We start from the raw sequence: 23,941 nt of genomic DNA, 5'->3' as shown, positions 1-23,941 counted from the left end.
TTCTGTTAATGGGAAAGTATAACGCTTCTTTGTTAGCATCAGTTCAAAATATCAGCCTTCTCGGGCACAATGGCTTAAGCTTGCACTTGGAATTTCTTGGGGGGGGGGGGGAGAGGAGAGGGGGATGGTGGCTCAGTCATTAAAGAGGACAGCAGATTTATACCCCGCCCTTCTCTCTGGATCAGTGTCTCAGAGCGGCTTACAATCTCCTATATCTTCTTTCCCCCACAACAGACACCCTTTGAGGTGGGTGGGACTGAGGGAGCTCTCACAGAAGCTGCCCTTTCAAGGACAACTCCTACCAGAGCAATGGCTAACCCAAGGCCATGCCAGCAGCTGCAAGTGGAGGAGTGGGGAATCAAACCCGGTTGACCCAGATAAGAGTCCTTGCATTTAGCCATTACACCAAACTGGCTCTCTGAACATTTGCTTTGCATGCAGAAGGTCTCAAGGTGCATCTTCAGTTAAAGAATCAGGTGGTAAGCGATGTGAAAGACCTCTGTCTGAGACCCTGGACAGCCAGCGCCAGCCTGAGTAGAAAATATTGCCGAGGGACTGAAGGCAACTTCATGCGCTCCTTATTTTCGTGAGAGTGGAGATGCTGGGAAGCCAGCACAACTGCATTTTCTACAGTCACGGCAACCACAATACTTCACAATTGGAAACCACAATATATGCAGCAATCTGTCTGGTTGGAAAGAAATATTTCATTCCCACTAGGCAAATGTCTGCACAGTGGGAAGGAAAACCATGCAATCCACATTCTTTTCAGTAGCACAGTGGTTGTCTGCATGGTGAGAATTTACTCATTCCTCTTCTGTATCTGCTGTACAAGATCCTATGCTAGGAAGCCTGGTAGGCAGATAAATCTATCTGCCTGCAACGTAGCACAGATTTCCTTGCTGTTTTAATCCCTGTGCCCGAAAACAATGCAGTTCTATTGAAAATTGGGAAGGTGTTGCAAAGCACAAGGAGACCAATACTTTGTAAAATGCATGCAGAGAGATGCAAAGTGGGCCACAAGGACTTAAAATCTGAGTATCCTGCAAGCCCAAAGTACGTCAACTCAGGAGGTTGGCAGCAACATCTCTGTATGATCTACTGTTCACTGTTCCACTCAACCAAGCAAAACAGTTGGCAAATTCAGCTGAGGTAGTATCTCTTGTTGCTTCTTTTCCAAATTGTACTACTGATGAACCTCAGAGAGGATGACTTATGGAGCATCGACCTTGCTGAGTCCTCCACATCTGCTCCTCCCCAAACCAGGTGACAAGCAACCAGGGTGGCCAATTAGGGTTGCCCACTTGCATGAAGCACCTGGAGATCTGCTGCTATTACAATTGCTCTCCAGATGACCAAGATCAGTTCACCTGGAGAAAGAGCTCCTTTGGACGATGGACTCTGCCATTTACCCTGCTGGGTCCTTCCCCTTCCCTCCAGTTTAGTGTTGTGGTTAAGTATGCAGACTCTTATCTGGGAGAACCGGGTTTGATTCCCCACTCCTCCACTTGCACCTGCTGGAATGGCCTTGGGTCAGCCATAGCTCTGGCAGAGGTTGTCCTTGAAAGGCAGCTGCTGGGAAAGCCCTCAGCCTGACCCACCTCACAGGGTGTCTGTTGTAGGAGAGGAAGATATTGTAAGCCACTCTGAGACTCCGAGTGGAGGGCGGGATATAAATCCAATATCATCTTCTTCTCTTCTCCAGGCCACTTCAGTCAAGGATCCTAGAAGTTTTTTTCCATCTTCTGGGCATGGAACAGGGGGTTCTGGAGGTATGGAGGGGAAGTTTTTATGAATTTCCTGCACTGTGCAGGGGGTTGGACCGGATAGTATTTTAATGTTGCTTTAATCTTATTATCTATTGTATATGTCCCTGACGTAAGCTGCCCTGAGCCCTTCTTAGGAAAGGGAGACAAATAAGTAGAATCTAGTAAAATAAAATAATAAATAAATAATGATTATCTGATTCTGTGAAACCCCACCCTCCTCAGGCTCCACCTCCAAAATCTCCAGGTATTTCCCAACCCAGAGGTGGCAACTCTAGGGCCAATTATTCAGGGAAAAAGGGATGTGGGTAGAGTGAGCCTCCAGAAAGAACTATGAATGCTAAACACTTGATTTTTGTGAAAATAGACTTTAATGTAATAAATTAGGCTTTTTCAAAAATAAAAACAGAGTTCCCCCGAAACCTCCCCCCTCCCTCCCCCCTCACAATGGCCCGGAGTCAAAGGAACAAGAATGGCTCCCCCTCCCTACAAACATGCAGAGAACACACCAGTGGCAAAATGGGAAACAAACCAGAAACACTTTTTTAAAAACCCCTTGGCCTTGAAAACAGCCCTCTCCTCAGCACAAGAAAACCGACTCTCAAGTCCCACCCACCCCTCAGCTAAAAGCAATCGGCAGCTGGAAAAGTCAAGTAAGGCAGAGCTGAGGAGAGGACCACAAGGCCATCTGGGATCACCATCGTCATTTGGCACATTGGTAGGCAGGGGTGCGGGGCAACTCCCCCTTCCAAACTCCCCATGTACTTAAGCTGGCATTGTCAAAACCCTTTCTTGTTTTCCTTGAGATTCGTTGGGTCTGTCTGCTGTGCAAGAATTCACCACGAAATTTCAGTCAAGGGAGAATTCAGCAGCTAGCTCTCATCCTGGGTTCTGATCAGCTCAGCATGCTGCAGAGGGTATTTCTTCACTTCCCCAAACTGACCACAGGTTGTCTGGTTAGCGAGAAATGGATGACACAATACGGCTTGAATTAAAACCTGTTTTTTCAGTGGAACTCAGGGAGGAAAGTGAGCAAAGAACTAAGCACTGTCACCTGTCTTCTCGAGTATGCCAATTTTTTTAAAATGATTTATCTGAGCTTCAATCTCCAAATCAGTCTTGAATTTGTTAGGTCCCCCTCCACTCCCCAGCAAAATTTGGCACCAGCTTAGGCAATCTGAATGCTCCATTGCATGGCTCGCTAACTGCGGGGAGGAGAAAAATTGAAGTTGATCAAAGAGACAGTGAGCTATGACTGACACATATCAGAGAAGTTAAGAGCGCTGTGTCTAGCTGATGGTCCACTTAACTTGCCATCCTCCTTTCTGACTCCTTGAGAAAATTAATAAGCAGCAAATGAGAACTGCGATGTCCATCTCAGATCTACCATCCCTATGGAGAGAAGACTGCAGCTCACTGGTAGAGCATCCGCTTTGCATGCAGATGATCCCAGGTTCAATCCCTGGTGTCTTCAGTTAAAAGGACCAGGCAGTAGGTGATAGGAAAGACCACTACCTGAGACCCTGGAGAGCCATTGCCAGTCTGAGTCAGTGAATATTGACCTTGATGGACCATTACTGTAATTCTGTTAAGACAGTTTCATATCGGAGTCAAAAATAGGCTCAGACTGTATAGTCTGGGAGAAAATAAGCTGCTACAATTGCCATCAAATTGCCCTAAAAGAATTTTGAGGTGCCCTGGAAATTCCAGCTCAGGCAAAGCATCCCATGTGTTTTCTGGTGTGCAAAGAGACCTTCTGAAAGACTACCCAAAAGGGGGGTTCTCCACATTCCTATCTGGGTTCCACAGAAAGAAACAACACAGATTTGTGTTGATTCCAGGATCTGAAAGGACCACCATCACATGGCCCTTGAGAAGAAATGGCCTTTGACCTTCTAGGGAGCTTCATGCAAAGCAAGGATGTCACATAGTTGGGGCATTTGCAGGTCCTTTCCCATTCTAGGAAACACCCAGGAAATGCCCTATTTACCATTTATTAGAACTAGCTTTGATAAAAGCTATGACCCAAGTTACATGATATACCCTGGGCTTTTCCGCACTCTTTCCTCCATGGTGTGTTCCTGTTGCTTCGCGTTTTTTTTTTTTTAGTTCTGCATGTGTTTTGCTCCCTCTAGTGGCTGATTTGATATTATATAGCTTTATGTCCACATAAAACACAGTTTAAATCTGCAGGGAGACATGCCAGACATAAAGAGGTGTAATATCAAATCGACCACTAGAGGGAGCAAAACATGTGGAACAGGAAACCCCCCTGAAGCAACAGGCACGCACAAGCAAGAAAAGAACATGAAAATGCAGAAAAACCCATAGTCTCTCTCTCTCTCTCACCAATACTGGATATTCTGTTGGCAACCCGGCCTGGGGAGGACACTCTCTGTACTATCTCAGACTGGAACTGCCATCAAATTGTGTCCAAGGCAAGCTTGGATTTCTCCTTTCCTGCTTCTTTGGAGGCATTTTGAAGAAAGTAAAAATTGGTCTGGTAACACTGAAATTTGCTAGGGTCAGTTTTCCACAGATCCCCTACACATGGTAAGTTGTCTGTTTAACATCCTGCCAACTGGAGAGGAGAATCTTATCGCCTGTAACCCCCTGCTCCTCCCAGGCTTCCGATCTGGTGCGGAAGTGTGGCAAGACTCTGAGGAAGGATTGTCTCCCAAGGCACCCTGTTAGCATTATCCAGTTATCCAAAATAAACACTAACAAGTCACTATGTCAAAAAAGACAACGTGGGTGAAAGATAGTGGCATGAATCTCCTGTTGAATGCCCCGTGGAAGGGACTACCAGGTAAAATTGGCTTCCCCAGCCTTCAGAAGAAGTCGCCACTCCCCTCTCATGACCAAAGGCAAAAGGACCCTTTCTTTTTTCCCTTTCTAGTGGGGGGACTCCCCCCCAAGAAGGCCTTCCCTGGACAAATCTGATTGCATCTTGCTAGTAGGAGGCAGTAAAGGAAGTGGATCTTGAGTGCAAATGTTCAAGACAGGGGGAGTGAGCTTCTGAGAACCACCCCCCCCCACAGAAGCAGAGCAAAGGTCTAAGACAGGAGCTCTGATTTCCAATCAATGGGATTTTTTTTGTAGGATAATGAAGATGAGGAACAACCACAGAACTGCATCACAGCCAAAACCTCACACCGGAGAACAGAAATCATGAGTGGTACGTTCCTGCAGGAAATCCACACCCCTTTCCAGTTGGAGCTCCAGTGGAAGCTCCAACTCTCTTTACGGAGCTCTCGACAATTCCCACAGTTCCTAGAAGCACAACATCACTATGGTAAATTTCTCATAATCAGAATTCCCTTCTTCCAAGACACTTTGGGGGTTCAGATAACAGCCCCAGTTCAGCGTTCCTCTTTGCTGCCTGAGCACCGTTGTCTGTCCTTCTTATTAGCGTCCTTAAGAAGAAGCGCCTCATCTTCTTCCCCAAAGGGCTTGGAGTTGAGGGGTCTTGAGGGACACATGCCCTGACTAGGCTGGGAGGATGCGAGGCAGTGGAACTTCCCAGCTTCCAGGCAAAAAATGGAGCTGATCTCCACAACCTAGTGAAAGCAATGAAGAGGGAAAAGAAAGCCAAAGGTGAGACCCAACCTTTTTTACAGCTGCAATATTTTACAGCTGTACCCAGTTCCCTCATCACATGCAAAGCGTGTAGGGCAATTCTTGGATAGAATGTGGTTAGAATCATAGAGTTGGAAGGGACCTCCAGGATCACTGAGTCCAACCCCCCAAACTATACACCATGCCTGTTCCCCACTCCTCCACTTGCACCTGCTAGAATGGCCTTGGGTCAGCCATAGCTCTGGCAGAGGTTGTCCTTGAAAGGGCAGCTGCTGTGAGAGCCCTCTCCAGCCCCACCCACCTCACAGGGTGTCTGTTGTGGGGGAGGAAGGTAAAGGAGTTTGTGAGCCGCTCTGAGACTCTTCGGAGTGGAGGGAAGGATATAAATCCAATATCTTCTTCTTCTTCAACAGGGTAGTTCCATCCACTAGAGTTAGTCGCAAGGCTGGCCACAAAAGAAATTGTGCCTAGTCATGCCAAGTGGACTGAGCCCTGCAGCAAAGTGGTAAGCTGCAGTACTGCAGTCCAAGCTCTGCTCATGACCTGAGTTCAATTCTGGCAGAAGTTGAGTTCAGGATTGACTCAGCCTTCCATCCTTCCGAGGTCAGTAAAATGAGTACCCAGCTTGCTGGGGGCAAAGTGTAGATGACCAGGGAAGGCAATGGCAAACCACCCTGTAAAAAGTCTGCCAAGAAAACGTTGCGATGTCACCTCATGGGTCAGTAACGACTCGGTGCTTGCACAGGAGATTACCTTTTACATGCCAAATGTGGGTTCAGAAGTCAATGGCCAGCCACTCTCACAACTGCATGCACCACATGTATGTTGAATACCCACACAAGGGACACGTGGACTTTGTCATGTGTAGACTGGCCCTTCGTGCAACCCAACTGGGTTCGTATAGTCTCACTCAGAAGGGGGAGCACTACAGAATAATCTGCCTGTTCCCCAGCCCTTGTAAGAGCAGAGTCTGCCACTGGAGCAAGTGGTGGCGGCCTTTCGGCTCCTGTTCCATTCAAAACAAGGAGAGACTTACATTGTTTCTCTCCATCGCTCTTGGTCTCTCCCTCTCTGGATGTCTGTCATGCCTCTGTCACTGGACTCTTCGTTTCCTCGTTCTCTGAACAGCACCAACAGCCAAAAAGAGAACGACAGAAGACTTCAATATGCTGCCACACTTTAGACGTGCAAACTGCAAAGCTGCTGAATGCCAGCTGCCTTCCTGGTGTTCCTTTGTTTACTTTTTATTGCCTGATGTTTGAAAACCCATCTTGAGAAGCAGGGCTAGCTCCAGGGTTTTTTTTGGGGGGGGGCAGAGAATGGCCAGGGGCCTCTTATATACCCACTGCCAGCTGCCCCCTACTTGCCTACCTACTCGTGCCCCCACGTACCTGTGTGTCCTTCCCAGGGCATGTTTTTGGAACAGGAACTCATTTGCATATTAGGCCACACACCCCATGTAACCAATCCTCCAGGAGCTTACAGTAGGCCCTGTAAGAAGAGCCCTTTAAGCTCTTGGGAGGATTGGCTACATCAGGGATCTGTGGCCTAAGATGCAAAGGATTTTTTGCCACAAAAAGAACCCTGGTTCTTCCCCCACCAATCTGAAAGCTCTCCCACTGCCTGTGGTCCCAGCTGCCCATACCCCTTGCAGGCTGTTTCCCCGAGGATGCTGGGATGGCATCTTTTAAAATGCGATCTCATCCAGCCTGCAGAAGAATTCTGGTGAGTATGAAGTGTTTTGGGCTGACCTGGTTGGTCCTAATAAAGGTTATTACTTTACTAAAAGTTATTACAAGTTCTCACTTTTGGATTTTGCATGGTCTGAACTGGCTGCACAACTTTTTCCTATTTCAAAGGGCCTTTTAAAACTAATTCCTAATGCCATTCTACACTGGGGGTTAATTGCTGTTCCTTTTTAATCTCTTGCCTTTAATTTTAAAATTGTAATTATGCCATATGAAACGTAAGATGCCTCAGGCGATTCTCAAGAAAGGCAGTGCCTAAATAAACCTAAATAAACAAACCGGCTTCTTTGGAAATTGAAAAGCACTAAATGAATGTGGTGTTTAGAAGAGGCTGCTGCAGTTCACTGGAGAAATTAATCCATGTCTCCTGTGGTCAATCTGACTGTGCATTTTGTCCTCTCCCCAGAAATCTTCAGCTCTAGGAAGGCTAGATGGTTACATAACCATTATGCAAAACTATTTTATTTGCATAACCGTTATGCAAAACTGAATTATTCAGAAGGGCTTTTCTGCATAGAAAATGCATAGATGCATTAGGGTTGAGCCGTACAAAAGGTTTCACAAACTTACTTGGATTAGGAGCTGTGGTCTCTACTGCTGTGTCTACAGCTTATTTTAAATAGGATTTTATTATGTAAGTATAGCTTACTGTAGGGCTTTTTTTTGTAGCAAGAGCTCCTTTGCATATTAGGCCACACATTCCTGATGTAGCCGATCCTCCAAGAGCTTACAGGACTCTTCGTACAGCGGCTACTGTAAGCTCCAGGAGGAATGGTTACATTACGGGGTTGTGACCTAATATGCAAAGGAGTTCCTAGTACAAAAAAAGCCCTGGATCATTGGAAGCAGAATCCTATTTACCGAATTTCTGTACTGCTTAATGTGTCAGGTGAATATTTATGCTCTGCTTGAGTTCTTTCTGGTGGATCCAGGCTTCTAAAATCCTAATGCACTGGTTATCGAATGTCTCGCTGTGTTGATCTCACTGACTTGCTTTGCGTAGTCTGCCTGGAGTCCCTCTGAGAAAGGTGGACTATGAATAATGTACATAAATAAATACAAAACTGACTGCCAAAGGTGCTTTCACATATGCTAAATAATGCAGTTTCAATCCACTTTCAGTGACAGTTTGCAAGTGGATCTTGCCATTTTCATACAGGAAAATCCAGTTGCAAAGTGCATGGAAAGAGGATTTAATGTGTTATTTAGTGTGCGTGAAAGCACCCAAAATTTGGGCAGTCGAGGAAGAGAGGGTTGTTTGGCACCCGCCTCCCAGCAGTTGGCGATGCTCCCATTTGCAGCCCAAGCTCACATGCAGGGGGGCAACTTGCCTGCCTTCCAAGCCTTGGCTCACCGGGCAGCACACCGTCGGATGGCAGGGCTTTCAGGAAGCTGGATGGCACAAGCCCCTTCCGCCCGTTTACCTCCCTCTGAGGACAGAGAAGAAATGAGAGTGGAGATGGTTGGTTGATTTGACTCAAAATATCCCCATTTTGGTTTTGTTTCTCCGCCATCTTTATTTCTTGAGTTAAGATACAAAAATAAAGACAGAACTGAATTTGAGTCCGGTGGCACCTTTAAGACCAACGAAGTTTAATTCTGGGTAGAAGCTTTTGTGTGTAGGCACGCTTCTTCAGATTTCATGCATGCACACAAAAGCTCGTTTGGTCTTAAAGGCGCCACTGGACTCCAACACAGTTCTGCTGCTTCAGATCAACACGGCCACTCACCGAAAAATCAAGAAAGATTCAGGCGGGTACTGCATTATTGCAAAGCTTGGCTTAATTGACAGTAACTCTGTATAAGGAAATCTCTGCAAAGGTTATTTAAAACACAGAGGGAGAAGAACAATCAAATTTAATATTGAGTGTTGCCTTTTTTAAAAGTGAAAAATTTGGCAGCCCAGCCTTATACTACTCCCCATATAATTGTGATCATTTGATTTATCACTGTCTAAATGGTTTGGATCCAGAGGTATAATGAGAGATTTCACGCCTACATTCAGTTAAAGAATCTGGACTAAACTACGGTATTTCTAAAGGGCTTTGCCTATGCAGAGTTCTCCAGTATTTATCTATTAAAGGCTGTTTATCAACCCTTTAAATCTGATAGTACCAATGAGTAAGGTGTGAGTTTGGTTCCTTGAATTATAACCAGCAAATCAGACCAAACACCTGTAGAGACTTTTATCTTTTATTGAAAAAAGAAATCATCCTCTTTATTATGGAAGTCAGATACTCAGTCCTTCACACTTCTTATTCCATCTTGTGTGGTATCCAAATTCCATTCAAATCCAGGCTCAATGAGCTAGTGCCTATTGGAAATTTGATTAAGTGGTCTTAGTTGACATCAAAAAGAAAAAAAATTAGCAGATTGGCTCTTCGAGGAAGCATTGAATGCGAAACGTGATCCAAGTTGACGGGCGTGTAAAGGGAACATCACCTTTGGAGCGTGGATTTGAATGGAATTTGGATACCACACAAGATGGAATAAGAAGTGTGAAGGACTGAGTATCCTCTGGACATTTGAAGTTTTGTGGATTCTTTTGTGAGATATTTTTGTATACTGTGTATTTGGTATTGTTGCAAAACAAACAGAGAAAAACAAGAGAGTCTTTATATATATATATATATATATATATATATATATATATATATATATATATATTTGTTTATTGTGTGTTTTGTACGCAGTTGTTGTTTTCTTCCAGTAAGAAGCACAGGCATGTGAATATCAACCCTACAATTATTGTAAAATAAGTCCTAAAATCATCAAAGCTCTTAACATTGTGCAATCATTCTATGATAATGATTATTTTAATATTTTAAAAAGCCAACCAAGGTTCATTTTCATTGTTTTTAGGGATTATCAAAAAACCCAGGCACAAACCCAGAAATCTCACCTAATTTTCTTTCAAGGCTTCTGTTCAGAAAAATCTGATTTCCTTATCACAGTAGTGCACATTGATAGAAAAATATAATCTATCTTTTTCTAAGTCTGATCTATAATAATCTTGTGATTACTAACTGGATAAGTGATTGGTTCTTAACTAAGTATAAGATAATCAACACAAGGGCAAATGAGCCAATCAGCAAGTACAGCTGATATAGCAAGATAAGGTTAGTCTCAATTCCTAACTTCTATTAAAAAGCAACTTTTCTGTAACTGTTTCAATGAACTACCAAACATTAATGTAACTTTAAGCAAACAGAATTCACTAACAATTGAAAAGTGCTTGAACTCTCGGTTAACATGCAAGATCAGCAGGAAAAGGACAGTGATGTAATAGCTACTGCTGCAGAGGGAAGACTGGTACTTACAAAATAGAACCCATCATCATCCATGGAACCAACCACAATCACAGTATCCCCAGCACAAAATTTTAGCTCAGCCTAGAAAGAAATATGACTACCAACAGGGCAGTTCAGCAAATAGCTATTCTGGACCATGCCAAATATTCTCCATATTCAATTTCCAGGTCAAACCCTGAAGTTTTAATGAGATACAAACTTCTCCCAAAAAACACACTGACGCTGCAAACATTACCTAATTTTGATGCTGTCTAGCACCATTGTTTCCCATGGTTGCTGCTTCCTGAGTGCAATTTTGTCCCTGGTTCCTTATGCTTCCTATGTCTTAGTCACTTGAGTGAAGGCACCCTATCCAAGACTTAATGGAATGGTGTGATGGTGCAACACACCCAATCAGAATTGAGACCACGGGATGACATCACTGGCACCAAGTGTCATCAATATAAACACATGAGCAGACATTTTGGTCAGGGGAATGAATGCTCAAAAACCATAAAAAAGTAAGGTGTTTTCAGCACTGCCAAAGGTAGTTGCAAGAAAAAAAGAACCCAGAGGGTAGTTTCAGCTTGGCCTTAGTTAAATGCAGAGACACAGCTGAAGGGAGGCATGCTGTTCAGGGTCCTAAAACAGTAATGAAGGGCTATGCCCATGGCTTTTTTTGTAGCAGGAACTCCTCTACATATTAGGCCACACCCTCCTGATGTAGCCAATCCTCCTGAAGCTTACAGTAGGCCCTGTAAGCAGATCTGTGTAAGCTCTTGGAGGATTGGCTAAATCAGGGTTGCATGTGGCCTAATATGCAAAGGAGTTCCTGCTACAAAAAAAAGCCCTGGCTACGTCTATAAATACAAATGTGCTCCCATATCTTTCTAATCCGACAAATATTATGTCGCTGGTGGCCTCCACTCACCTCCATGTCCACACTGGGAGAACTCTCCTTGGGACTGTAGTCAAAGATGGCCACCATCGTTCTTGGAGCGTCATCCTCAGAGCTGAGATCTTGGTCTTCAAGGATTCCTGTCAGGAAAAAAAGAGAGAGAAAAGTACAGCTGCGTGCGTCAAGAAAGGGTGCTTCGATTTACAGCGAGTCAAAGTCAAAGGTCGCAATGGAGAAAAACTGAACAAGAGCTGCAGCTAAACCACACATGATTCAAAACTAATGTGAATGTATTGGTGCAGCTGCACACCAAGCCAGCCTCTAGACCAGGGGTGGCCAAAATTGCTTAACATAAAAAGCCACATAGAATAAAGATCAGATGTTTGATAGCCACAAGACAAGAATGTCAGATGTTTGATAGCCACAAGATAGGAAGGAAAGGGAGGGAAAGGGGAAAGGAAGGCAAATAAATGGGAGAGGTGGAAAGAAAGCAACTTCAATTTCAAATGTATTCTCCAAGCCACCCGCTGGCTTGGCTTGGAGAAGTGATTTAGAGAGACAAATGCCTTTTCTGAGCTAATTGATGGGGTGGTGGAGGCTTTGAGAGCCACACAATATGTGTGAAAGAGCCACGTGTGGCTCCCGAGCCACAGTTTAGCCACCTCAGCTCTAGACCCACAAAGGTTTAATGGTTAAACTGGAGGGCTGCCCTCGTGTACAGGACTGGGCCTGCTAACTCTTCCACTTCACAGCAGGTGAATTGAGGGATCAGTGAGTTGGGGGAAGGTCAGTGCTTCCTCTTCATTCTGACAAGCATAGAGTAGGAGACGGATCCCCAGTGTGGTGCCTCTGCAGGGCCCACAAACACATTTCCTGGTGCCCCCTGAGTGTTTTTTTAAAAATGGGTGGAGCTTTTGTCCAGTAGGATTTCTGACTGGATTTTCACTGTGTGACTGAAGGTAAGCTGCAGCAGCCATTATGTGGCTGGTTCCACCTCCTTTGGCAGCCATTTTGTGGCTGGGCCCACCACACGATGTCAAAATTGTGGGGATTCATTCAGTTTAAGTACAGAGAAGAGATGTGCTGGAATGCAGCTTGAGAACACAGTGAGAGATAAGAATGTGGACGGGATGTTTTGCAGCCTAGTTTGATTTATAGTCTCAAAGAAACCTGCTATGTTTGTGCCATGTACGCATGCGTCTGCTGTCACTGGGCAGAGTAGACACGGTGATTTATAGGCTAACGTTCTGGAATGTTGTGATGTAATAGAACTAATAAAAGCGCTGCTGAGGTGCGAGGGAGGAGTTACTCTTTCCACGCAAATCTCCAGTGCACTAGGATCCTCTCAGACGTCTCCCGAGTATTTATTGCCTCACAAATCTTTCTTCAGCACTTCAAGGTGTTAAGGCTGGTTCCTACACAAAATTCCAAAGGCGGCTGAAGCCTCAAAGATGCTGGGGCCCCTGCAGTAGGATATGCCTCTTGCACAGATGTTCAGTTCTTTGAGACACATCCCAGCCTCTCTCAACACATGCAAACATGCTCCAGCAAAGTCTGGGAATCTGAAAAGGAAAAAAAGGGAAGCCATTCTCACCCGAGCGAGGGGGCTCTTCTTCCTGCTTGTCTCGTTCCACTGTGCAGGAAAAAAATTAATTTTTTAAAAAAGTGGCTTATTCAGATAATTATATCCTGCTTTTCTCTCCAATGGGGACCAAAAGAAGCTTTCAGTATCATTTTCCCTTCACAACATGCCTTCTATCAGGCTGGTTAGGCTGAGAGAGAGGGAAAGGCCCAAGGACACCCAGCTTGCTTCCATGGTAGAGTGAGGATTTGAACCTGGGTCTCCAGATCCTAATCTGACCACAACAGCATACTGGGTAATATTTTTAACCTTGCTTTTCTGCCCATGTACAGGGCCCCTTCTTTCTCTGCAGCTGAACAGCAGTGATAAAACAATAAAATGGCAAAAATCCACATACGATTACTAATAAAACACGAGAAAACCAGAAAGAATGAAGCAACCAGATATGGCATGGCTAAAACAATGAATGAGTTGTGACGCAGGAGATCCGTTTCATCTGTTATTTGATCCTGTTAGTGAAAGATGCTGGGGATTGAATCTGCGACCAACTTTGCACTAGACCTTTAATCCTGGTTTAACTCTGTCCCCAAACTGATATTTTACACTAGAATCAGAGAACCAACTCAATGACTCTATGATTTTAGTGCAGAATGTCACCTTGGGGATAGGGCTAAACCAGGATTAAAAGTCTAGTGCAAAATTGGTTTGGGACATTCTACATGCTCAAGAGAGGCCCTACCACCGAGCAAATGCCCCTTTCCTCCCTTCCATGGTCCTCCCTTCCCCATGTTGTTCTCCAAACAACCCTGGGAGTAAATGAGGCTTAGAGAATGTTGTTGACCCAAGGTCACCAGCAAAGTTGGTCTGCCAGATTTTAATCCAGCACTCTTTCCACAACACCACACTGGCCCTCAAATTTACGCACCTGAGTGGTACATTTTAAAGATATGCGAAGACCTGTGATTTTCATCTCACATAGCCCAGCCCTAAATGACTGACAGGAATTGACAACCTGTTGCCATCACAGACCTTTCTTGGACCGCCGGGGCTTCGGAGGACGGACTGCTTTTCTTTGGGGAGGAAGAGAGTTTGCGCTTTCCCCTGTAGCAGAGAATCCAAAGAAAAAAGCAAATCGACAATGCAGTGGAAGTTAAATATACATACACACACACACATATATATATATATATATATAAATTATTAATTCCAAGAACAAATAATTTATTTTTAAAATATAACATTTTAGGCTGCCTTGGTTACACTTAGAAAGGCAGGATATAAATATTTTAAACAGTGGATCAACAAAACAACAAAAGGTTTAAGACCAGGGGTGGAATTCTAGCAGGAGCTCCTTTGCATATTAGGCCACCCCCCCCCCCCGATGTAGCCAATCTTCCAAGTGCTTACAAGGCTCTTTTTTGTAAGCTCTTGGAGGATTGGTTACATCAGGGGTAAGTGGCCTAATATGCACAGCAGCTCCAGCTAGAATTCCACTCGTTTAAGACAAAAAACTTTCTGGAGGCCGGTTCTCACACTTTTTTCACAGTTGAAAGGCAGATAACGTTCCCCTCTCTTCCCCCCCCAAAAAAGCTGAAGTTGAGCTTTCCTAAGCTGCTGGGGGAGTGAGGGTACCAAAACGGGACTCATTTCTTTAATGTAAACCCCTATCAAGAGTAGATAAAGGAAGCCAGAGAGAGCACCTAGGCTTTCCACCAGCATGCTGGCAGGAATGCGACCATCCTGTAAGAGCTGCTTCCTGGATGCCTCGCTGTCCACCTGGACCTCAGAGACCATGTTGCATGGGATGTACCCCACTCTCCCAGCGCATTCTCCTCTGTAGAAGCCATCCGCATCCTTGTGGCCATAGACCTGCAGAAGGAGACACGTGGCGGAGACAAATACAAGAATTTTATTTAAGAGCATCAAAAGTGGTGCAAGAACGGCATGCTCTTGTGGCCTGATAGCACCTCTGGCTGAACCAGCTGTGTGGGACTTGTTTCGAAATGCAGCTATTTTGCAGAAGCAAAGCTGGAATGGGCAGAGGTGGCCACAAGCAGCGATCTTTCTCAAGGCACCTTCAACCCCAGAAAATGAAAATGCCTGCCATGTGTGCAGTGCATGTGTGCGAAAAGACAAATTCTGCACTAGGGATTAGTGGGAAAGGGGCCTAAAAATAAAACAAGTATCATAATGTCCTTGCCATAGTCCAGGGGTGTCAAACTCATTTTGTTATGAGGGCCAAATTTAAATAAATGAGAACTTGTCAGGCTGGGCCGTGTAGGGCCGGGCCTTGCGTGTACCTATTTAAGATTAAGTAGCCGAGATATAAAGGAAACAGACAAACACAATTAAAACATGCTCAAAACTTTAGCACTCGTTGGTCTTAAAGGTCCTTTCTTTGTATTTCTCCCATAGGATCCAGGGAACTAGGCAAAAGATGCTCTGGCTCTTTCCTTCCTTCCCCAGGGGACCAGGAGGAGCCTCAACCAATAGAAGGAAGAGAGGCTTGGCTCAGTAGCTCTGCTGTGCAATTGACAGAGCCTGGCAAAGCAAGCTCTGCCTCCCCCCACCCAAGGAAGGAGCTTCAGCCAATGGAGATAATAGAGGTTTTGCTCTGTAGCTCCTGTGCGATTGAGCAAGTATTGCAAAGCAAGCTATGATGCAGAAGGAAGCAAGAGAGAGGAAGAAGGAAGCAGATGACAGCCAGTCATTTGGCCCCTGGGCCACATGTTTGGCACCTCTGCCATAGACCAAGGTTGCGGCCACATTTGGAACGCTGTGTACCATTCTGGAGCTTTTCCTCCCTGAATCTTTCCACAGCTCCACTTAAGAGCATCGTTACCCCTCTGCCCCATACACAAACTATTACAGCTCACAGTACCATGGTCACTGCTCTCCCAGTTTTTCTTTAAGTTGATCCTTTTTAAAACAAACCAACCCAAGACAGCAGTGCCCCACCAAACAATATGCTGTGTAATGGGGTGGGGTGGTGGGAGGGGGACAATGCAGTTAAGAAGTTGAGCTGCAGCTAGACCTTGGTGTGGAAAAGCCACTGGCTACCCCACCTTAAGAAAAACACTTCTGGTAAAAATGGAGAAGGCGAAGAGAAGGGTGACCAAAACGATAAAGGGGTTGGAAACAGTGTTCCCTCTAGGCTGAGTTAGCATGAGCTAGCTCACAGATTTTTAGCTTCCAGCTCAAACATTTTTGTCTTAGCTCAGGGAAAATGGCCCCAGAGCAAACTCATTTTTGCAGTAGCTCACAACTTTAATGTCAGTAGCTCACAAAGTAGAATTTTTAATCACAAGACTCTGCAGCTTAGAGGGAATGTTGGCTGGAGAACCCTCCACCCAAGAAAAGGCTAAAGAGTTCATGGCTTTTTGCAGCTCAGAAGAATATCTACAAGAGGGCATGATCAAGATTTCTACAATTAACTACCAGATGCATCATTTCTGTTTCTCACAACATTAGAACCTGGGATCAGCCTGTGGAACTGATGGTGAGTGTATTCAGGGCAGACAAAAGGAGGTGCTTCTTGATCGGTGTCAAGAAGTGTCAAGATATGCTTGTAAACACTGATAAGATACTACCAAAAAAAGCGCTACTTCAATGAATGGGTATACCAACCAAGCTTCTTTTTTGTGCAGTTTTAGACTGAAGTGCATATGTGCTCTTGCATAAAGGTAAAACACCCCACCAAGGGTACAAATGATGCCCTGATTTGGGATAGCTCAGACTAGCCTGATCTTGTCAGCTAAGCAGGGTTAGCCCTGGCTAGTATTTGGAAGGGTGACCTCCAAGGAATACCAGGGGTGTGATGCAGAGGCAGGCAATGGCAAACTACCTCTGAAATGACCCTTACTTTACAAGCAAGTCTAGCTCGCCACCTAGAGTTGCATAACCTTAAAAGAGCTAGAACTTCTGGCTGCCAAGCAATCTTAGGACCTCTTGGCTATAGATACGATAACAATAACTCCATCAAGGGTATAGATGATGCCAGGCTGAGCTCTCACAGGGCTTTATTTATGCGCACTGATAACTTTGAGTGGGGGCATGGGGAAAGATGCAACTAAAGTAAAAGAATGGACTATATGGCCTAGGGAATGCCAGCCTGGGAAATTCTTGGAGATTTGGGGGCCAGTGCCTGCAGAGGGGGTGATCTGATGAGGGATTTCACCTAGAGTCTATGGTATACCACAGAGTCTGCCCTGTGAAGCTGCCATTTTCTCCAGGGGAATTGATCTCTGTAGGCTAAAAATCAATCTGTAATTTTGGGAGAACTCCAGATACCACCTGGAGGTTGACTACCTAATTATGACCCACTGTGCAAAATTCGGAAGTGGAGGATTCCCAGCCACAATCCTACCTCTGAAGCAAGAGCCCATGCTCCAAAACCCCAAAATCCAGGGAGAATTTTGGAAACACCCTTAACATACAGCTGCCTAAAAAGATATAATGGGACAGAAACCGAAAAGATAAAAGGGACTAGAGATCTTCTTCTAGCTCTGTTCTTGCCTTTAGAATCTGGCCTTCCTGGAATGGGAGTTCCTCTTCAGCAGCATCCGGATTAGGAGACATTGAAACCGGATCGTAGTCAAAGAGAGCCACAAACAGCCGAGCGGAGTCCCTGTTATCCATTGTTTCAGCGGGGGGACTCCTCCAAGAGCCTGCCAGCAAGCCAAAAAGAAATGTGATTACTATCGCCCTTCCCAATAGCCGGACTCAAAATTTGCCCAAATTTCCACAGTGAGCTCTCATAGCTACTGCAAGATTTGTTGTAAGTATAGAATTTTGTTTATACAATTCCATTATTTCTCCCCTATGATCTTAATTTTGTCACTATAGAATGAGAAGAATCTGAAGAATGAAATTTGAGAAGAGGGACTGAACCTCTCTTCTTGAATGTCCTCCCTACAAAATATGCTCTACTCATAACAAGCTTCTACCCCTTAAGCAAAAAGTATATGGACAATGAGGGCCCGATGCAGCTGAAAATAAATTCATTGGCTGGATTTGGTGTATTAGTGCTCCTGCTTTTTCCTGTGATTAGCAAAAGAAGGACGCAGGATGCCTTACCTATTATTAGGCAAATCTGTACAATTTACCAGGGCACACTGGGGGATTGCCCATTTTTAACAGTTGTAGCATGGAACACACCACCCTGCTTGGGGATCAGATCTGCAAAACCTACAAAGGGCCTAGTTCCACATTACATAAGAACATAAGAGAAGCCATGTTGGATCAAGCCAATGGCCCATCCAGTCCAACACTCTGTGTCACACAGTGGCCAAAAAATTATATATATAGCCACTGATGGACCTCTGCTCCATATTTTTATCTAACCCCCTCTTGAAGCTGGCTATGCTTGTAGTCGCCACCACCTTCTGTGGCAGTGAATTCCACATGTTAGTCACCCTTTGGGTGAAGAAGTACTTCCTTTTATCCGTTCTAACCCGGGTTGGCCCCAGTTAGGATTGCCAGCTATGAGCTGGGAAATATCTGGAGATTTTGGGGGTAGAGCCTGAGGGGAGGGCCAGGTTTGGAGTGGAGAGGAACTTCAATGGGGTATAGTGCTATACAGTCTGCATTCTAAAGTGGCCATTCTCTCCAGGTAAACTGATCTGCCACCTGGAGATCAGTTGTAATCCCAGGAGATCTTCAGCCATCACCCAGAGGCTGGCACCCCTAGCCCCAGACATGTGATGAGACATTCTGTCTGTGGCAAAAACCTGCACAGGCCTTTCCATGACAGCTCCCCATTTCTAGAAGCTTGAGTCAACTCACCGGAACTCACTGTGAGAGGTGCCACTTCATGCCTTTTCCTCTGGGGCCTTCTGCCTCTTCTGGTCGAATCCTGCCAGGATATTGAGTTTGGTGACTCAGGATTCCCATTACCTGCCACCTGAAACAGACACCTTGGCAGAATTACTCCCAAGGAAACCCCCTCAGCACTTTATTCTCTGAAATACTTGTTACCTCTCACAGCAATAACACAAAACGCAAAGCAATACAAAGCAGTATTCCTCTTCTGGAACCTTCTGGAAGGTGACTTCTAGAGATGAATGGTCCCCCCCACCACCACCACCACACTGAACCAAGAAAAGGGTTGAGGGCATTATGTTGACACTGTGTGATTGACAACTGAGGATGATTTTAAGAAACCACATCAGTGTGATTCAAGTTTATGGCGGGATGGGTCTCAGACTATGAATCTTCGTTCTACTGAGGCAGGCCTTTGGCCCACTATTGTTTATTCAGATTGGCAGTGACCAGGGTCTCCAAGAGACCACAGGCAGTCTTTCTCAGTGCTTCTAATGGGATACCAGGGATTCAGCCTGGGACCTTTGATATACGCAGCAGGTGCCCTGCCACCGAATTGTGGTTCATCCTCTAAGAGAGCTCATGAATTTCATCTAAACTTTCCTTTAGGTTCAAACAGGACATTGGGCCTTCCAGGGACACCCCATATATTTCAGGTGAAAACTGCTAGTAGCAGATGTGCAGCCTCCCTGAATCTCATCTCAATCTTCCCTTCAAAATCCCTGCAGCTTCTTCACCTAAGCTGGGATCTCCCAATTTGCCTTCAAGTTCACTCAGGGACAGTTCTTCTCAGTTGATGGGAGGCTGGACTCAAGCAGTAGGAGACAAAAAAGAGGAGGGGCCCCCTCACTAAAAGCCTTTTGAAAGGCACGGAAAGCAGAATTATTATGGAAGACATTCCTGGCCTAATGGTGTTTAAGGAGAGGGATGAAAAACTATTTTTAATTGGCATCTGTGGCAAGCTGCCTGCTTTGTGGCATTTTTAGCTTACGGTGTTGTTATATCTGGGTTTTACTAATTCTTGGACCGTACGTCACCTTAAATGCAAGAGAAGGTAAATTCGAAACTGGTAAATAAAACCATTCATCAGAATTTTTTCTAAGAAACTTCCAGTCAAAGATTATATATGTACTGTATGCGTCGTCAAGTTGCAACCGATTTATGGCGAGCCCAGCAAGGGCTTTCAAGGCAAGTGAACGGCAGAGGTGGTTTGCCATTGCTTGCCTCTGCAGAGCCTTCCATAGTGGTCTCCCATCCAAGCACAGAGCCTGCTTAGCTTCTGCGTTCTGACAAGACACTGACTTATACCATGCCACATTCCTTCCAGTCAAAGGCTGGGTTAAGAAAATATGGCAGATTGTTTGCTTTTTTAAAAAAGCTAAACTGATAAAGTGAACATTTTAAAAATGGGAGGACATCTTAGACCAGGGGTCTCCATCCTTTCTGAGCCTGTGAGTCCTTTCGCAATTCTGACACAAAATGGCTGCCATAAAATGGCTGGTTCAGGAGGTGGAGGCCGCTACAAAATGATTGCCTCAGCTACCCTTCGATCACACAGTGAAGATTCTTGCGCTGTGGTGGCAGCTGCTGCCAAAGCTACAGCTAATCAAAAGCAAGGCTGGGCAAAAGCCCCACCTGGCCTCACCCACTTTCCAAAAGCACTTGGCAGGCGCCAGGGTGGCTGCAGGCAGCAAATTGGGGACCCCTACCTTGGATTAATATTTGGTAATATCTGGAAGCCATTCGTAAACTGTTGGAAATCAGCATTTGATCTGCAAAACGGTGTTTTGTTTTTCTTTATTTTAAAGTTGTAGGATGTAATTTGCCGAATTGTGTATATATTCGACAGCATTCGGTGTAAAAATAATAAAAAGATATAAATATCAAAAAAGAAGGATTTTTTTTTCTGAAGGTTAATCAGAGACAAGGAATACTGCATTGGAACTTTCAGCTAGCAGCGTCTGATTCAGAGATACCTCTGGAGCAAAGCACAAGAAAAGCCACACAGAAAGCATCACAGATGCACCACAAAGCCCTGAGGAGAAAAATGGACACCTTCTAATTTTGTTAAGCACTCAACACACTAAGCCAAACGCAGGCAAGCCAGGGGCAAGGGGAGGAAGCACAGTCGGAACCGTGGCCAGCTGCGATGACAACACCAGCGGATGAAGGAAGCGTCTCACGGACCCGTGGTTGTGCTGACACATATGACCCCCCCTTCCAGTGGCACTCAGGCACGGCTCTCCAGAGAGAAGGGTTTCGCTCCAGGCTTCGGCTCCGTTCCTCTAAGCCGAACAAGGCCCTCTTCCCCCAGCAGCGATGCCCAGGGGAGCGGCTTGGGGACCCAATCCACTCCGTGCTTTCGTCCTCCCAGCTGCTGCTTCTCTTCAGCTCTCTCAGGCCGCTGGACCGGATGGATTCTGACTGACTGGAGCAGTCGCTCCAGCCATCCTCACAGTCTGTGGGAGACCCATCGGCCCGCCCATCTGAACTCAGCTGGCTCACTGGGGTGGAAGTCATGGTCAGATCTTGGTCATCTTCAGAGTCATATTCTATGTCAATTTCCAAACTTTCCGGGCTGACGCAGAGGGGTAGGCCTCGGAGGCCACCTTCCCCTACCTCATGGGATGCCGTCCTCCTTGGAGACACTTGGTAGGTCCTTGGCCTCGCCCAGCTGTATAAATCCGACGTCTCCTCCAGACCCAGGCTGGTTATCACATCCAAATTCTCCTTCAGGCTCTGGGTACGGTACAGGCCACCACCCCCAGTCTGGTGAGAACTGCCCAGCAAGGAGCACCCATGCTCTCGGATATCTCCCTTTCTAGTCCGGTTTGCCGGGGCTTGGCTGTGGGCCTTCTCTTTATATCGAATAGGCCTCTTCCACTGGGAGGTTCTTCCTGTTCCAGGAGAACTCAGTCTCTTTTCTTGACTCTCCCAATTCCACCTGCTGGATATTTCAGGGCAAGCCGGTGCTTCGTTGACATTATCTTCATGAATGTTATCTTTTCCTCTGAGCTTCTGAAGCAGGTCTCTTTCCGGAGAGATCTGGTCCGGGAGAGCTTGGTTTCTTTTTGGCAAAGACCCCTGCTGGGAACTCACAGGAGGAAGAGGCATCGTCCTTCTGGTATCGTATGGTGCTGGCCTCTCCGGGAGGCAACCCACAGCCTTCTCTGGAGGGGGCGAGAGGTTCTTCCTCGGCACATGCTCCCAGTCTTCCTCCTCCTCTTCTTCGGTCACCTCTGGGATGCTGAAAAGGGCTTTGCTGCACTTCTTTTGCAACGGCATCTCCAGAATCCGTTCCAGGATCTCTTCGTCGCTATCAGTGTCGGCTGGGTCCAGCTGTGTTCCAGCCCCAGAGGCCAGGCACGCAAGGAAGAAGCAAAGAGAGAAAGAGGAAAGAGATGTTAAACATGCGGGGGGGGGGGGATTAACACCTCCCATCTCTCCTCTGAATCACACACTAGGCTCCGTTGTTGAAATTTTAACTATGAAGCTGGAAGAAAGCAGTGCAGAAGAAAGTGTGTGTGGGGGGGAAAGGAAGATGGATATGAAGGGTACAGGAATAGCCTGGAGCTCCAGCTTACACCCAAGATGCTTGCTCAGCGGCAGGCTGAACAAGGATTGATGGCATGAACAAACGAAGCTGCCTCATGCTGCCAGTCTGAACCTTGGTCTACGTAGCTCTGTCCCCTGTTCTGACCCACCACAGTTCAAAGGGGTCCCCTGCAGAGAAAGCTCATTCACAACAGTACATCAGCTACCAATCAAGACCCATGTTCTCTGGATCGTACAGAGTGTGCAGTGGGGTACAGGAGTTGAAGATAATACAGGAATCAGATATAACAAAACACACAGGTTTATTCCATTTGTAAGCATGACCTGTAATGCCTTCCCAGTTCAAGACTTTTTTTAAATGTAAGCAATAGAATTGTACTGTACAAAATGATCCATAACATTGCTTAGGGAAATTATTAGGGTCTGTGGTCTGTACTACTGTGTACAGCTTGCTGAAACTAGAATCCTGCTATGGCATTTTGCATCACTGAATGTGCCATTTTAACACTTCTGCTTTGCTTGCTTCTGTTCTTAGACTTTTAGGGTCAGTTCTACAACAACGCTAATCTTATTACGCTGTTTATCAAATTTCCCACTCAGTCTATGAGTCCAAGTGAGAAAGGCAGACTATAAGTAACATAAATAAAAATAAATGAAGACCGACAGTTGACAAATTACTAGAATTGGCTTGTGCATTATTCTTAACGGTCATAATAAAGACAAAGCAATTAGGCACCCTTCACTGTTTGTATCGAGGAACAACATCCAATCCTGCCTGTCTGAAATCATATGCTACAGTCCTTACTGGGCTCACTGTCTAGCTGGGATTCAGTCTGTCTCTTCTCCCTCCAAACCCAACTACTGGAGATGTCAGCAACTGAACCTAGGGCCTTCTTCATGCAAAGAGAGTGCTCTGCCACTGAGCCATGGACCTGCTGTAACATGAAGCTGTTTCGTGCTGAGTTAGAACCTTGATCCATCTAGGGGAGGAATTCTGAACCTCGATCCACTCAGCACAAATCCCTATTCTGATCCATCCAGCCCAGGGGTCTGCTTTGAACCTTGATCCATTCAGCTATGGGGCTCCCATTCTGAGACACTCCACCAGAAAAGAGTTTCTCTCTAGTGCTTGCTACGCTTGAGATCCTTTAACTAGAGTTTGAACCCGCAGTTGTTTGCAAAGCAGGGGATCTGTCAATGAGCTGGGGTCTTTCGCCATATGAAGCTGCCTTGTCAGGCCAATCAGTATCTACCATGCTCAGGGCTTTTTTTGTAGCAGGAACGCCTTTGCATATTAGGCTACACCCCTCTGATGTAGCCAATCCTCCAGGAGCTTACAGAGCTCTTCTTACAGGGCCTACTGTAAGCTCTTGGAGGATTGGCTACATTGGGGTGTGTGGCCTAACATGCAAAGGAGTTCCTGTGACAAAAAAAGCCCTGACCACGCTGTTCTCTATTTTGACCCGCAGGGGCTTTTTGGAGTTAGAAGGCCTTTCCTTGCTGGCTGAGACTCATTTAACTGGAAAGACATCTTGGGTTGGGAATACCTGCATGGAATGCATACGTTCTTTCTTGCCTGGTCACATTTATCCCATATTTCCTCCCAAGAACCTCAGGGTGGTATATGCAGCCCCACCCCTCCTTTTCTTATCATCACGACAACCTTTCCAGGTAGGATATGCTAAGGAGAACATGTCTGGCCC

General features: G+C 45.7%; 1 protein-coding gene across 1 annotated transcript in view; it reads right to left on the bottom strand.

Moving 5' to 3' along the window:
• Positions 1-6,385: 6,385 nt before the first annotated feature.
• TSPOAP1 (TSPO associated protein 1) overlaps positions 6,386-23,941 on the bottom strand; it is a 53,486-nt gene continuing 35,930 nt past the window's right edge. The window contains exons 17-26 of the mRNA XM_060258841.1: positions 20,871-22,022; positions 18,648-18,765; positions 17,379-17,530; positions 14,564-14,732; positions 13,893-13,964; positions 12,876-12,914; positions 11,315-11,421; positions 10,414-10,485; positions 8,425-8,523; positions 6,386-6,465 (exon numbers count right to left, since the gene is read on the bottom strand). Of these exons, the coding sequence (XP_060114824.1) occupies positions 6,439-6,465; positions 8,425-8,523; positions 10,414-10,485; positions 11,315-11,421; positions 12,876-12,914; positions 13,893-13,964; positions 14,564-14,732; positions 17,379-17,530; positions 18,648-18,765; positions 20,871-22,022 (2,007 nt within the window). The 3' untranslated portion in view covers positions 6,386-6,438. The remainder of the gene's footprint in view (positions 6,466-8,424; positions 8,524-10,413; positions 10,486-11,314; positions 11,422-12,875; positions 12,915-13,892; positions 13,965-14,563; positions 14,733-17,378; positions 17,531-18,647; positions 18,766-20,870; positions 22,023-23,941) is intronic.

Source organism: Heteronotia binoei, chromosome 18 (assembly GCF_032191835.1).
Source record: "Heteronotia binoei isolate CCM8104 ecotype False Entrance Well chromosome 18, APGP_CSIRO_Hbin_v1, whole genome shotgun sequence".
Taxonomy (NCBI): Eukaryota; Metazoa; Chordata; class Lepidosauria; order Squamata; family Gekkonidae; genus Heteronotia; species Heteronotia binoei.
Note: the sequence above shows the minus strand (reverse complement) of the source record. Positions and strands in the feature narration are given on the sequence as shown.